The following is a 15,354-nucleotide window of genomic DNA, read 5'->3' as shown; positions in this document are numbered from 1 at the left end:
CCTTCTCTTTCCATGCCTTCCCTGCTGTTCGAGGAGAACATGTGAGCCTGGGCACTACCTGTGGGCAAGTCCTCCCATTTTGCCCCAGCATCCATAATTGCAAAAGCAGGGATGTTGCAGGGGACATCCTTGCCCATCCTTTCAATACCCACATAAGGACCTGCTGTCCGTGAATTTGCCTAACCCTTCACGGGCCTACTGGTGTTTTCTACCTCCATAGCCTCCCTTGCCAGCAGCATCCAGAAATTCACTGCCCATGCTCAGCAATTTTATTTTTATTATAGCCTTTACTATCTTGCTGTGGACAAAGAGAGTACTGAACTACAGCATACCACCCCTGAGTGCCCTCCTACTCCTTTCTCGTCAAGGACTCACCCAATGGCTTCCTGCTTTCCATGCATTTACTGACATTTCTACTATCAGATCAGGGGTCTGTTGCAAAGGCATCTTCATTTTCCTTTTTAGCCTTCTTTCCTACCTGAATCTGGCCTGCCACGTTTCATGGGAGTTGCTGTTCTCCTCTGTCAGCCGTTTGTCCACCACTGAGCTCTTCCCTTCAGGAGCCTCCCTTGACTTGCCCTTCATGCCCTGCAGGGATTTTTCTTAGACTTCTGTGTTTTCTTTCCCAGTCAAAGCAAATATTTTACTGAGGTTTCTAGCACAGTTTTTTTAACATCTTTCAGGCCGCCTGCAGGCTTCTTGCTCCTCTGGACTGCTCCTTTTGGTGCTTTTCTTTCCTCATTTTTACTTTTTGGAGATTAAATATTCACATGTTGAATCTATTTGGTCCCACAACATGATTAAGCCTAATTGTACTATGGTCACTTCTACCGAGCAGCTCTCTCACAAACTGCTTTTGAATTAGGTCCTTTGCACCACTCATGACCAAATCCAGGAAGGCAACTCTTATTATGGGGGCCAGGACTAGTTGTTCTAAGAATCACCCTTTTACTGCAACAAAAATTTGATCTCTGCCTCTCACAGAATCACACAGAATCATAGACTGGTTGGGGTTGGAAGGGACCTCTGGAGATCATCCAGTCCAACCCCCTGACAAAGCAGGGTCACCCAGAGCATGTTGCACAGGGTCGTGTCCAGGCAGGTTTTGAATATCTCCAGAGGAGGAGACTCCCCACCCTCCCTGGGCAGCCTGTGCCAGGGCTCTGGCACCCTCACAGTAAAGAAGTTTCTTCTCATATTCAGATGGAACTTCCCATGTTTCAGTTTGTGCCTGTTGCCCCTTGTCCTGTCACTGGGCACCACTGAGAATCACAGAATCACAGAATCACAGAATGTTAGGGATTTGAAGGGACCTCGAAAGATCATCTAGTCCAATCCCCCTGCCGGGGCAGGATTGCCTAGACCATATCACACAGGAACGCGTCCAGGCGGGTTTTGAATGTCTCCAGAGAAGGAGACTCCACAACCTCTCTGGGCAGCCTGTTCCAGTGTTCAGTCACCCTCACCGTAAAGAAGTTTTTCCTCAAATTTAAGTGGAACCTCCTGTGTTCCAGCTTGCACCCATTGCCCCTTGTCCTGTCAAGGGATGTCACTGAGAAAAGTGGTAATCTCTACTAGAGATTGGTAGATCTCCTAACATCATCCACAATCACCCCTCACAACCGCTCTGCTGCATCACCTCGAGCAGGGGAATGATTTGCAAAAGATGTAACCCGCTATCTGGGTCCATCAGGGAGGGACTATTGCTTAAACCCTTCTCTAAGGTCTTGAGAAATATTTGCAGCTAGGGTGTGTAGCAATACACAGGCTGAAACAGGTACACACAGGTGGCTCAACACGTGAGGGCCAGCTGGGTCCACGTGATACCACCTGTAGGCAAGCCAAGACTCCCTTTGCCTTCACTACCTCCTCTCTTATCCACGGGGACAATGCTAATTGGGGCATGTAGTTGTGCAGGTGGTTTTGATGCTCCTCATTCTTCCAGTCCACTGGATGAATAAAGTACAGGCTGTCCAGCTCCCCAGTCTTGCTGGGCTTCGCTGAGCCTCAGATTGTGAACCCCCTTCAAATGCTGAAGGCATTTCCAGCTCAGTATAGCCCTGACTCTTACATTATCCGTCTTTCCCATGGAGTGAATCTTCCTGAGTTCTGCAAAGAAGAGATTTTTCCCATGCCTGCCCCACGATAGCCATGACATGGCTCTTCAGATTTCTGGGATGTGGTGGCCAGCAATCATGCTCTACACCAAAGGATCAATTGTCCCCAGTTGTTGGTCACAATTAAGAATGATTGTGTATGCTATTTTGTTAATGATGCCTGCCTTTATATTCAAAGGGGATAAACAATTTAGGACATCAGAGCACAGCTCCCAAGATCTTTCTCCTCCTCCTGGCTGTGGGTGACCAGGAGACAATGACCCTGCTCACACTTCCCCGTTCTCTGCCCCGGTTTCTTCATCAACACAGTGTGAGCAGCAACTCTCTAAAGCACTTGATTTCCTAATTGCAATGATTATGCAGCCACTGAGGAGTCTCACTTATTACTCCTGAAAGCCAGCCCTGTGCCAGAGTCACTGCAACTTTTTGGCATACCACCAAATATTTGCTTTTTGCTATTATTATTTCTTATTCCTGAACTAAAAGGGTTAAAATTAATCCCGAGTGGAAGAGCATGACTTAATTACAACAGCAGGTACCTCCTGTTTGCTTGGCTACCTCCTACGGGTGGTACAAGCCTTAGATCACAAGTACAAAGGACTTTCAAATTGCTAGATGGAAGGAGTGATTAAGGTTCAAATAACACCTTTAGGCTTGGAGAACTTGATTATTTTCAGTGATTTTTTCTTTGGAGGTGACAATGTGCTAATGTCAGCTGCAGTGCATTTGCAGGACTAGCTGTGTGTGGAGAAGGTGCTGCACCAAAAGCAGCACAGATGTCTGATGAGATTATTTTAAGCCATCTTCCTGGGCTGAACAAATCTGAGCTCCCTGATGGCAGAGTTAATCAAACCTCCTCTTGACTTGGGCTTGGGTAGGAGGTGAGCTAGAAAACCCTTCCCAGGTTTTGGAGATGCCTGCTGATGAGATGTGGCTGGATATGAGATCCATAGGACCTAGGCCCTGCACCTCGGAAACTGGAGGGATCAAAACAGTCCTGACCAATGAATTGATTAAAGCACTTTGTGTTATTACTCATGATTTATTAGATACTTACACAACTCAAATAGTTTGCAAACCACAGCCTCTTTGGACACAGCAAATATGTGTTAGAGGAGAGAAAAAGAGCACAGGTCACTTCAGTACTGGAAGGCTGAGGTATTTTGCAGAGCCTTCAAGGGAGCAGCAGAACATCCCTGAAGACTTTGGTTTCCAGCCTTTGCTGTATCATGGTAGAGGTCAAATGAGAGTTGACCAGACCTCCCCTCCAGAACGGGGTCTGAATCAGCCAGATGTCCTCTGAGAAGCTGGACAGATGACTGAGCGAGGATAGCATCTTCTGAGGATACAGGATGGGAAAGGTGGAAGATGAAAGACCTTCTCTTGAGATGATTATAAAGGGATATGGGAAATAAATAGTCTTATGGAAGAGAAAAGGGGTCCTACAGGGAAGATGGGAAAATGAGGGTTATTTTTCACATTACCCATCTGTTCAGGAAAGACAGTCATCCTGCATGGAGAAAGTGGGCAAGTTAACAGACATTAACCAAGATATTTCTAAATATTACATTGGCAGGAGCAACTCAGTGCCCGAAGAGAGAGATAAGGTCTGGCCAGAGGAGCTGGGACCTCACCATGCAGGACCTGGCTGATGAGGATGGAGGCAGAGAGACAAATCACAGGCAGGGGCAAGGTGGGAGAGAAAGCAGTGATGTCCCTGCCTCGCATCCCTTTGGCATGTGGTGGGTGGAAAAGGCAATGCAGAAGTCCAAGAGCTGGAGAAAGGTCCCAGGGAGGCTGCACTGTTGGATCTGAGCCTTGCCTAGCACCAGTCTCCACACCTCACCCCTCCATGGGCTCGACCAAGGTGAAGCAGCAGGGCCGTAACAGGGAGCCCCTTCCCACCTAAACTCCTTCAGTGGCTGGAAATCAGCCTTGTGCTTTCCCCTTGAGCCACCAGGGTGGCAGCCGAGGCCATCAGGCCTCCATGGGTGACTATACAGGAGAGCACATGGGATGCTGTGGTATCTCAGCATCACGTGGGACACATCACACTATTCCCCACCACGAGGAGGAAATCTGCCTGATTCCCACCACAAACCACCCTTGGCAGGGAGAGGAGAGGAGCTGCCCAGTTTCAGGCTAGCAGTTCAACCCTGCCTTGGTGACACTGAAGGGATAGTGAAGGTGGCACACAGTGATTTCCCAGGTGTGGGTACATTGGTGAAGAGCAGACACATGGCCACATGCAGAAGTAATTTCCACCAGCTCTGAGGAAAGACAGCACCAGAACCACCACATACCCACGCAAAGAAGGACAAAACTAGGCTACTGCTGCTGCCGCTACTGATGCTGCCGATGCCACCAGCCCCTGCATGGACTGCGGAGGGTCACTATAAGGGCCTGCAGCACTTTGCCCGTCCATTGTAGCAGGTACCGGTGGCTCTCTTAAACAAGGGACACAGCAGGAACGAACACTCGCCCTTGGTCTTCCGACACGCCACGGTGTCTGACACTGGAATTGAGAAAAAGAGCCAGTGAGCATCTTTGGATCTGCACGCGTGAAGAAAGCCCGTCCCCACGTTCGCGACATCTTGATCTGCTGACAGCACAAGTGGCATCTCGGGGAGATCATCAACCTGCTGTTGAGTTCTGCTGCGACCTCTGAAAGCATTCACAAGTTCTGCAAACTGCGATGCGCTCTCCCCTTAGCACTGAAAGGGCTGATGGAGTTTGGCTACTCAGAGCTAGGCAGGCAGGTTCAACGCCAAGTGTCATCACAAGTTCATTCCTCATTTACAGACTCACTCCCTGCTTCCCAAATACAAAAATGCCCGTTGGTTGTTATTCACACTTACCTGCAGCAGCCTGGGACACCGCGGGGAGAAGCAGCAGCAGCAGGAAGAGTAACTTCATGGCTTTGTTTGACATGGTGGAGCTCCACCACAAAGCTGCTGAGACCAAGGGACACTGCAAGAAGAAGGGATTAACCGGTATTTATAAGGCTTTGATGAATGCCGACTGCAGGGATTTTGCAATCGTATTTAGATCCAAATAATATATTCAAAGGATGCACATTGTAACCTCTAATTACACAATCTTGTGTGGATGGATACCAAGACATGCCCCCACCCTGAAAGGAATTATCCTCTTAACACCAACACCTGCTGGCTCCGTGTCCTGATCCAAAGCACCATCTCCTCCACGAATGGCACCGACAGGCAGATATTTCAGCAACCAATGACCACGTGCACAAGGCCCAGTTCATTCCAAGGTATTTGCACACTCAAATCTCGGTAAGATGCATCTTTACCTCTAGAAATCCAGATTCTGCACAGAAAGGAATATTTGTTCCTATTTTAGACCCAAAAAAAGATTGCCCAAAGCCACGTAGAGACTGAATCCAGAATCAGCCCCACCAAGATGTTATACCTCTCTGTGTGCAGCTCCAGAAGCACAGCAAACAGGTCTCTGCAACTACTAGTGCTCCTGCTTCAAGAGGGGCTTAAAATATGAGAAGGTGCAGCAGAAAGTCCCCAAAAATCACTTGAAGGTTGGAGGAACAGTTTTCCACGGAGGCGCTGGAGGACCTCCATTTACTAAGCTTGTTAAACAAAATATGGAGAGGTGACTTCACCATCCTCTGGATGTAGCTTTGTTGGAGATCTGAGGGGTTTTTTAGCAAGAGAGGCTCCTGGGCACTGAAATCCAGCAGAGAAAAGCGCAGTCAGACCAGTGGCTGGATGGCAGCCAGAGCAACTGGGAGTTGGCAGTGAAACTGGGGAGGGTGGTGAGCTCTGGGAATAGCTTCTGGAAGGCTTTCTGGCTTTCTTCTTCTCTGCTTGGCATTGTTTTGGGGTGGTAATGGCATGTCTCATGTGGCATGGGAATTTATTCCTGGCTTGGAACAAAGCCTTTGGGCAGGAGTAGGGACTGATTTTGTCATCAGTCACTTTGTGACTGAGAAAAGACAGTTGAGGTGCCTTGAGGTGGCTCCTTCCAGGGAACGATGATGATGGAGGGCAGGGGGATTGAGACGATGAGGTTCACCTGTCTTCTACTGGTGACAAGAAGGGTCACGGCACATTGCACCTGCACGAACCCTTGCAACTTCCTCGCCGCTGGGTTTGCAAGCAAAGATGTTTCTTCAACAGCGCATCCTCAGCTCTGGAAGAGGCTTTGGTGCCCGTTAGAGGCTTAGTTGTACTTTGCATGTAAAACGTTGGGTTTTCTAGGCATGGGCCATTTGGCAGCCATGGTATTTGCTACACTACGAACTGTGGAGGACAAGGCTCGGAGACAACCAAGACTGAGCTTCGTTTGGCTCCAGAGCCTTATTTACACCCTTAACTTTATTAAAATTTTCAAGGCCAGGTTGGATGGAGCTTGGAGTAACCTGGTCTAGTGGAAGGTGTCCCTGCCTGTGGCAGGGTGGTTGGAACTAGATGATCTTTAAGGTCCCTTCCAACCCAAACCAGTCTGTGATTCTGTGAAAATGCTTTGTTGGAGCTGGACCCAACAGCTCAACACTGTTAGTTAATGAAACACCTCGCTAAATACGGACACGGCAGCGGAATGAGAGGAGGAGCAGGCTATCCCTTCCACCCGCGACTTCTTTAACCCACTGGCCACCAAACCCAAATGCCGGAGTTGAAGCTGCAAAGATGTAAAGTTCTTACAGGCTTGATAAAAAACAGTGCTGGAGATTGAGCAGAGACCCTAGTAATGCTCCCTCGAGGAGGGACAACCAGGCAATGACACCTCTGAGCAGTTTGGCTTCCTTGGAACATCTGCAGCCCTGAGCACACACAGGGTATTTATTTCATCACACACATGCAAATATCAAAGAGGGATGTTATAGAGCACGGCAGGGACAGGCATAATGCCCTGGGGACCTACAGAGAACCCTGGAAACTGAGCTTTCGTATTTCAAAAAGTCCCTGCTCTGGGACTTAGCTGAATGGGTGAGAAATGTTGCTCCTGTTAAGCAGCAGAGTCCAGGCTTTGTTCTCAGGGTTGCAAAGAAACTCGCTAAAATTTCACCAAAAAAAAACAGTAAATGCGTGAAAGCCCCAAACACATGCACGTGCTGACAGCCCAGCCGAGGTACAAAGCTTTGGGAGCTTCCTGCATGATTTTGCAAAAGCAATGACAAAACCTTCGGTGATATTTGGACCTAATTAAAAGCCCCTTTGTGGCCTTTCCTGTAGCGACGCGCAGAGGATTTATTCTCTAAAAAGCACATGCTTCTCGGGGGATGGAGTCTGCAGGGCTGGAGATCGGGGGGGAAAAAGCAGATAGGACATGTCTCTGCGCACACAAGGGCACCTGCAGCCGCCAACGGTTGCAATCACGTTTCACAAAGGTTTCATCTCTTGGATGGGGGGGTAAAAACAACTGGACTCATTTATGGCTCCGTGTGCATCGTGTCCCGGCTGCCACCTAGTGCTCATCCCTGCGGCGGATGCACATCTCTGGGCATCGCACAAGGGGACATTGGGATGGGCTGGCACAAGAACGTGGGGATCATTGGGGTGGGCTTGTGCGAGAGCACAAGGACCTGGGGATCATCAGGGTGGGCTGGCGCAAGAGCACGAGAACCTGGGGATCATCAGGGTGGGCTGGTGCAAGAGCACAAGGACCTGGGGATCATCAGGGTGGGCTTGTGCAAGAGCACAAGGACCTGGGGATCATCAGGGTGGGCTGGTGCGAGAGCACAAGAACCTGGGGATCATCGGGGTGGGCTGGTGCAAGAGCACAAGGACCTGGGGATCATCGGGGTGGGCTTGTGCGAGAGCACAAGGACCTGGGGATCATCGGGGTGGGCTTGTGCGAGAGCACAAGGACCTGGGGATCATCGGGGTGGGCTTGTGCGAGAGCACAAGGACCTGGGGATCGTCAGGGTGGGCTTGTGCGAGAGCACAAGGACCTGGGGATCATCGGGGTGGGCTGGTGTAAGAGCACAAGGACCTGGGGATCATCGGGGTGGGCTTGTGCGAGAGCACAAGGACCTGGGGATCATCGGGGTGGGCTGGTGTAAGAGCACAAGGACCTGGGGGTCTCGGGCTGGTGCACCCACCGCCGGTCTATGCTTCCGCAAGACCCCGCGTGACGCAATCACCGTGACGTCACACCGCGCTGCGGCAGAGCAGCGGGGCGGGGGGAGGCGCTTGGGGAGGTGCCCGGTGGGGCCGGGCCGGGGCGGGCGCGGAGGGACCGGCCCCGGCGGCTCCGTTCCTCTCTTCCTCCTGCTGCGCCGCGGTGCAGCCGCCGCGGAAGAGGCGCGCAGGATGCGCGGGGCCTGCCCGGGGCTCTGCTTGGCGTGAGTGGACGCGCAGGGTGCGCGGGGCGGGGGGAGTGTCGGGGGCTGCGCACCCGCGGTGGGGGGGCTGCGCGGGGCAGCTGGCAGCCGCCCCCCCCCCCGTGTCCGCGGTCACCCTCGGCTCCCGGGGGGATGTGGGGGGGGGGCGGCCGCCCCTGCGCCCCGCGGAGGGGAAGGTGGGTGCGCCGTTCTGCCCCCCGGACCCAGCGGCAGCGCCCCGGGGGCGGGATTTCTGCGTCCGTGCAGACCCCAGCCATTGGCTTGGGTTTTAATTGGACAAATTGAATATTTTTAATTATTATTTTATTTTTTTTTAATTTCTTTGGAGCACGAGCCCTTGTCCGAGCGCTTTTTATCAGAGCCCTTCATAGAATCATAGAATGGTTTGGGTTGGAACGGACCTTGAAGACCAAATGGTTTTTGACCAAAAAAAAAGGGGGAGATCTTTCTTTCCGGGCTCCAGCTCGCTCATGGATGGAGCAGCCACACACACGCAGAAACATCCTCCCTGGCACCACACAGATGTGCAGCGGGTGTGTTTTCACACCCTGAAGGCTTAGGGCTGTCTGGGAAGGCAGAAAACCCCGCAGCACCCAGCTCAGGACAGCTCTTTTTGGGGGGGACCCCCTCCAAGCCCTGAGCTTCCCTCCCTGAGCATAGAATGGTGTGGGACCATGCAGAACTACAGCAGCTTTCTCCCACCCTGTTTTCTTTCAAAGAGCAGCGCTGCTTCTGTAAATGGAAAAGCTTTTTGTGTTCATGGGGAGGATTTTTTGGTATGTGATGGAGAAGGTACTCCATACCTTGCCCATACCCTGCCCATAAAGCAGGCAGCAGCTATGGTCAGCTGGTGCATTTAATTCCCTAAAGCTTCAGTGCACAACTCAGCTGAAGACGGGGAGAGGTTGTATGATGTTTGCAAACAACCCATCAGCACCTCTGTTTGCAAAACTGGCGCTGGGCAAGGACGGGAGCTGCTGGTTGCTGGGTGAGGTCCCCACCAAGCTCGTGCTTTCCCAGCAGGATGGGGGCAGAGGGAAGCTCTAACACCCATGTGCTGGGCTTTGTGCATCTGCCCAGACTGCAGCTGGAAAAGGAGCAATTCCTCTGGCCTTGAACGAGTTTAGGATAGTAGGAAAGTGTCTTAAAAACCTGCTGGTGTCTCATTTAATGGCTAGAAGACAGGGATGCTGCAAGACAGGCTGCCCAGGGCAGTAGTGGAGTCTCCATCCCTGGAGGGATTTAAAAGCCATGTAGATGTGGTGCTGAGGGACATGTTTTAGTGGTGGCCTTGGCAGTGCTGGGTTAATGGTTGGACTCAATGATCTTAAAGGTCCTTTCCAACCAAAACGATTCTATGATTCTATGGGAAGGTTTCCTGCACCTCACACCTCCTCCCTGCCCTGTGCCCTGTCTGTGGTGCTCAGCGCCTGCCTCGCTGTGCACCCATCAGTCTGCAAATCAATCCAGATTAAATTCGGTCTGGAGAGTGTGCTCAGCACTCCCTTTCCCAAAAGCTGCTCGAGTGGGATTCTTACATCCCTAAAAATGCTTGAAAGACATGCTGCTTGGGCACCTGATGCCCAGCAGCATCTCTGCAAAGGGCCTGTTGATCTGAGGTGGCAGCGAGGTCTGGGCTCTCCTCCACACCTCACCAAAACGCTGCTGGGACTCGTCCCTTGACACCTTTCTGCTCTTTTTTCAGGTGCCGCAGCTCTGGTGGTTTATTACAGCCTGCTCCATCCCAAGTCCACAGAGATCTGGCAGGGCTTCCTGGAGACAACCTGCTGTGCTGCGGCTGCTGGTGATGATGAGGTGGCTGGAGACGGCTCCCAAACGGGGCAGAGCTTGGGAATTTTGGGACACAGCGGGTCCTTGGCAGGGGAAGGGACCACAGCAGATCCCCAAACCAGGAACAGCTCACCGCTCCTGCAATTCGGAGGATGTTTGGAGGACGGCTGGACAACCCATCACCACTGGCTGCTGGTGAAGCTGGCCTTGAAGACAGGAGATATATCCATGATCAACGCAGCTTTTGGAGATGGTGGCATGGGAGAGGTTTACCCCGGAGGATGGGTGATGGGGAGACCCGGCGGCATTGAGCCTGGGCCAAACTTTTCCCACCCAACGAGGGAAATTGGTCCTTGGGGTGTTGAATCTGGTCTGACTGATGAGAAATTGCGGGCGGCGACGAATGGAGGAGGCGGCAAACCCAGCGCTGGCACAGTGAGAACGGCACGGGAGGATTTATCCCTTGGGATGGCAAGCATCAGCCCAATCCTGGGCGCTTGTGCCCACCTGCATCTGCAGAGTAGCTCTTCCCTCGGCGGCGTGAGCGGCTGTGGGGTGGCGGGTCTCCCCGAAGAGGGCTCAGAGCCCACGGGGCTGGAGGGTGCCCTCATGGGGTGGCATCGCCTTTGGGACACCCACCCTGGTGGCAAACCGGACTGTCGTGAGGAGCAAGCTGAGGCCACCGTGCTTCACCTCCACCCCTAAAGCTGACCTTAGATGCCCACAGCAAGGACCGGAGGAGCTGGAAGAGGGGACAGACCTGTCTGGGTTGCTGGAGTGACCCTGTAAATTGCTGCACCGTCACCTTGGGTCAGCATTGGGGTGACTGCCTCGTCGGTAGGGTACGACAGGGGGTGGTGGGGTGTTAGTGCTGGCCATGAAGACTGTCCCCATGGTGTCCCTGCAGCCAAGCAGATGTGGTCCTCCATCGCTAGGACATCACCTTCTCTCCCAGTGCATTTTCTGTTTGCAGTTTTGGAGAGCTTCAAAGGTCTTAAAAAGCCTTAAAAGTCCAGGTTTAGGTATTTATTAAACTTATTTATGTAACAGTCCTGCTGGCGGCTGGAGCATGCTGCCTTTGATGTACTTGTGACAGTGCGTCCTTTAACAAGTGCCTGTACAAGCTGCTGGCCTGTCCCAGCATGGAGATCTGGCTGCTGTCCCCAGGGGCTGCAACACTGGCCAAAGCAGGAGTCTTCTCGGGAAAAATAAGTGCCTAAACCAGAAAAAAAAATTGATTTTTACTCTCAGATGCCCTTCCTTCGGGGCAGAACAAGCCCTAAAATAAGGCTCAGCAGTGCTTGATTTGTTTTTCTCCTGACACGTTCATCTTGAGAGCTTCACCAACTCCATTTGCTGGGGCCACGTATGATTGCAGTTCCTCTTCATCCTGTAGAACACAACCTCAGGGCCCTGAATTGTAGACAAAAGCCACGTCCTGCTTGCTTGCCACCACCTTGCTTCCTCAAGTGGCCTTTTCTGCCCTGCCTCTTCCTTGCCCTGGATCTGTCTGGATGCTCCTTCCTAAATTTATCCTCAAGCCAAATCTCAAAACAGATCTACATACTCCTGCCACCTTAAAAAAACCAAACAGACGGGCAGGGTTTGTTTATATCGGGAGCTAAAAGCCTCAATACGGTGGTCTCACAAATAGCTGATGCTGGACATGGGCTTGTGCCCTGGACATGGCTTGACATGTTGATTGAGGTTGGGTCTGCTGGGTTCACCAGCAAGCTCATGGGTGCCAGCTGGTGCACATCTGGCTGTGTCCTCCAGCTGTTGTCCTGCTGCGGGCAGGACTCCGGTGGTGCCACAGGGCAGGAGAGGCAGCAGGAAGCACAGGCATGTGATGAATTATTAAAAAAAAGCTTCCATGTAGCATTCACTGCTCAGGACTGACCCAGCCAGATGTTTCTTCAAGCTGATCTGGGCACTTAACACCCATCTGGTGCCAGTTTTGGAGTGAAGCTGCTTTCCGACGTGGTGAAAGCTCCATGTCTCTGTTTGGACCCCAGCACCGTTGTGCCGTGGCTGAGCTCTGCAGGGAGGGAGCAGCTGCAGCAGCTTTTCCAGAGTCCTTCTCACTATGTGCATCACACAGAAGGCAGCAGAGCTGTCATGGCATTATGGGAATTTTTATCAAGTTTATTTTTCTATTTTTGATAATATATAATGATGCTAAACTGGCCTTTGCTGTGTCTGTGTCGTGTTGGGGATAAGCTTGGAGAGGTCCTCTCTGGACCTTGCTGTAGGGGATGTTGGACCTTGGTCTTCTGCTTCTTTGCAAGCGAACTGCTGTGCAGCTTCCTGGCTGGATGTGACTTCGCCTCCTCCCCTCTCCTCTGCAACTCCATTTTCCTGTTTTCTTAGATTTTCTACCCATTCTGGTTCTACCCACCCCCAATCAAGCTGTTTGTTTAATTGAGCAGGGTTTTTGCCTTTCTCCAGCTGGAGGGTGTGCAAGGAGATGACACAGATATGAACAGGTGCAGGACTCCACATCTTTCTCTCTTCCCCACACTTTTCTCCTGCAGCCCCAGGATGAGTTGCCTGTCAGGATTTTGAAGAAGAATTTGCATCCAGCATCTTTCTAGCTGAGGCCACCTCAGTCTGCGGGACCTGGGCACTTGGATGTGGCATGCAGATAGCAGTGGGCTGGGTGGGTTTGGTTGCTGAGGGCAAGTAACAGCTCAGGAGGAGTGGAGATGGCAAGCTGGGATGTTGGCAGCCTTTTGGGATGGGGATGCAGACCTTTAGTGGCCAAATTTCTGTGCCAGGCAGCGGATGCTGGGAGGAAGGATTGGTTATGTCTTCCTTGTCCCATTCCCTCTTACCAGAGTGGGAACCTGGGTTCACTGTGGGGGTGGCTGGTGGTGGCTGCCCCTGTCCCCCATGCCCTGACCCAGAGCAGGGGGAGTGATGCTGAACCAGGCAGTGGTTCCTGCTCACCCTCTCCCCAAACAAGCACCAAACCAGGTCTAGGACAAGAAAGTCCTTTCCCTTCTTGAACAGGATCATCCTCTTCCTAACCCAGAGCCTGCCCTTTAGTTTGGAGGGGTCCCACAAAAGCAGCTGTGAGGTGTTGGAGCGAGTCCAGAGGAGGGCGACCAAGCTGGTGAAGGGTCTGGAGGGTCTGACCTATGAGGAATGGCTGAGGGAGCTGGGGGTGTTTAGCTTGGAGAAGAGGAGGCTCAGAGGTGACCTTATTGCAGTCTACAACTACCTGAAGGGAGGTTGTAGCAGAGTGTGAGTTGGCCTCTTCTCCCAGGCAGCTAGCGATAGGACAAGAGGACACAGCCTCAAGCTTTGCCAGGGGAGGTTCAGGTTGGACATTAGGAAGCATTTCTTCTCAGCAAGGGTCATTAGACATTGAAATTACTTTTATTTAGTGAGATCTAAAGCCCTGTTTGGAGTAGGAGGACTGTCCAGCTGCAAAACACAGCTCCAGATACCCCTCCCCACCCTTCCCATCTCTGAGGCAGGGGTGGGGGGGAACAGGAGATGCCCCAATGACCTGGTCCACATCTGGATTTTTCCCCATGCTGACAGAGGGAAGAAGTCGCGCTGGGGAGGTGTTTCGCCCCATAGCTCCTTGGTCCTCAGCCACCAGAGGGAGATGCTGCTCAAGGCCACGAAAGCAGGCGCCTTGTTCCAGACGCTGCGTGCCCATCCAGTGCCTGGGCTATGGGAGGAGAGGGATGCGCAGGAGCGATGTTGCTGTGGCATCACAGATGGGAGCTGGTGGGAGCGAAATGAGGGGCTCTGGGGTACTGGAGGTGGCCGATATGGTGCACAGCAAGCGCCTGGAGGAATGCGACCATGGTTGCGGGAGGCTCCTTCCACCTCCCCAGGCATCACCAGGCCATGGGGAAAGTTTGGAAGCCCCTGCCAGGGTCTTGCCAAGGTGGTATTCAGGGACGGGAAGGATGATAGCCATCTGCAAATATCCCATGGTGACTTCAGGTCCAAAGGTGCACGTGCAGGGGGAGCTGCCACCAGCTACGTTGGATATGGCATGGGAACCTGCTGGTTTGGTAGAACCGGCTCCAGCTGTCACCACCACGGTGCTGAGTCCTGATACTTGGTGGTGTAGCTATGGAGCTGTGCCTGGGCGGGGTGACGTGGTCACTCCCCGCTCTGGTCTGTCTTCACATCAACACACAGAGTGCAGAGATCCCACAAAGCCCAGGTCCTTGCTCTCTGTGAAGCAACTGTGGTCCTGGGCCAGTTGCGTGAAGCTGCACGAGACACTGCAACTGGGAAAAAGCATGGCAGAGGGGCAACAAACCAACTGCTCAGGGGAACCATCTGATGTTCCTCCCTGTGTCCCAAATGCTTGAGGACACCAAACAGAATCACAGAATCACAGAATCAATCAGGATGGAAGAGACCTCTGGGATCATCGAGTCCAACCATTGCCCTGACACCACCATGTCAACTAGACCATGGCACCAAGTGCCATGTCCATTCTTCTCTTAAACCCCTCCAGAGATGGTGACTCCACCACCTCCCTGGGCAGCCCCTTCCAATGTCTAATGACCCTTTCTGAGAAGAAAGACCAGACCCTCTGCTCCTTCTTCAGCATTTCCCATGAAGATCTTTTCGGATGAGATACGTTATCCTGACATAGACCTTAGGATCCACCCAACTTTGGGGGATCCTCATCACCAACGTTTGGGCTTCAGCTACCCACAGAAGGTCTGGAGGGGGCAAGTGTCCATCCCACCACACTCAGCCAGATCCTCCTGCACTCTCACCTGCTCTGGAATAAAAGATTTCTGCTCACTCGCCTCCCATGAACATTTTCTGTTTGTTCTGTTTTTTTAAGGAAACCTTCTTCAGCACTTTAGAGAGGTGGAGGATCATGCCCCATCCCAGGAGCTCAGGGCCACCGATGAGAGGAGATCTTGTGGGCTGCAACAGGGCATCAAGGGAGCGGAGAGCAGGAATCGACGGTGAATTTTGACAATGCAGGGAGTGACCCGCGGGCTCTCAAGGAGAACTGGCTGTGCTGCTCACCGGTGATCTGGACAAAGGAGCGAACAGGCAGGAACGGAGGCTGCGTCCCTCATAAATTAAACAATACCTGGGCGAGCGCCTGGGCTTGGGGACGTGGCTGTCCGG

General features: G+C 52.4%; 2 protein-coding genes across 2 annotated transcripts; one reads left to right on the top strand and one right to left on the bottom strand.

Moving 5' to 3' along the window:
• Nucleotides 1–4,510: 4,510 nt before the first annotated feature.
• DEFB1 (defensin beta 1) lies at nucleotides 4,511–5,048 on the bottom strand. The gene is made up of 2 exons (XM_068396754.1): nucleotides 4,976–5,048; nucleotides 4,511–4,632 (listed from the first exon to the last, which is right to left on the bottom strand). Exons 1-2 carry the CDS (start codon nucleotides 5,046–5,048, stop codon nucleotides 4,511–4,513), a joined length of 195 nt encoding a protein of 64 aa, XP_068252855.1.
• Nucleotides 5,047–11,011, top strand: LOC137661265 (XK-related protein 5-like). Its single transcript, XM_068396739.1, is given in 3 exon segments — nucleotides 5,047–5,110; nucleotides 10,145–10,877; nucleotides 10,879–11,011. Coding segments are annotated over 3 exon segments (930 nt in total).
• Nucleotides 11,012–15,354: the final 4,343 nt, after the last annotated feature.

Source organism: Nyctibius grandis, chromosome 1, assembly GCF_013368605.1.
Source record: "Nyctibius grandis isolate bNycGra1 chromosome 1, bNycGra1.pri, whole genome shotgun sequence".
Taxonomy (NCBI): Eukaryota; Metazoa; Chordata; class Aves; order Nyctibiiformes; family Nyctibiidae; genus Nyctibius; species Nyctibius grandis.
This window is presented reverse-complemented; position numbering and strand designations above follow the sequence as displayed.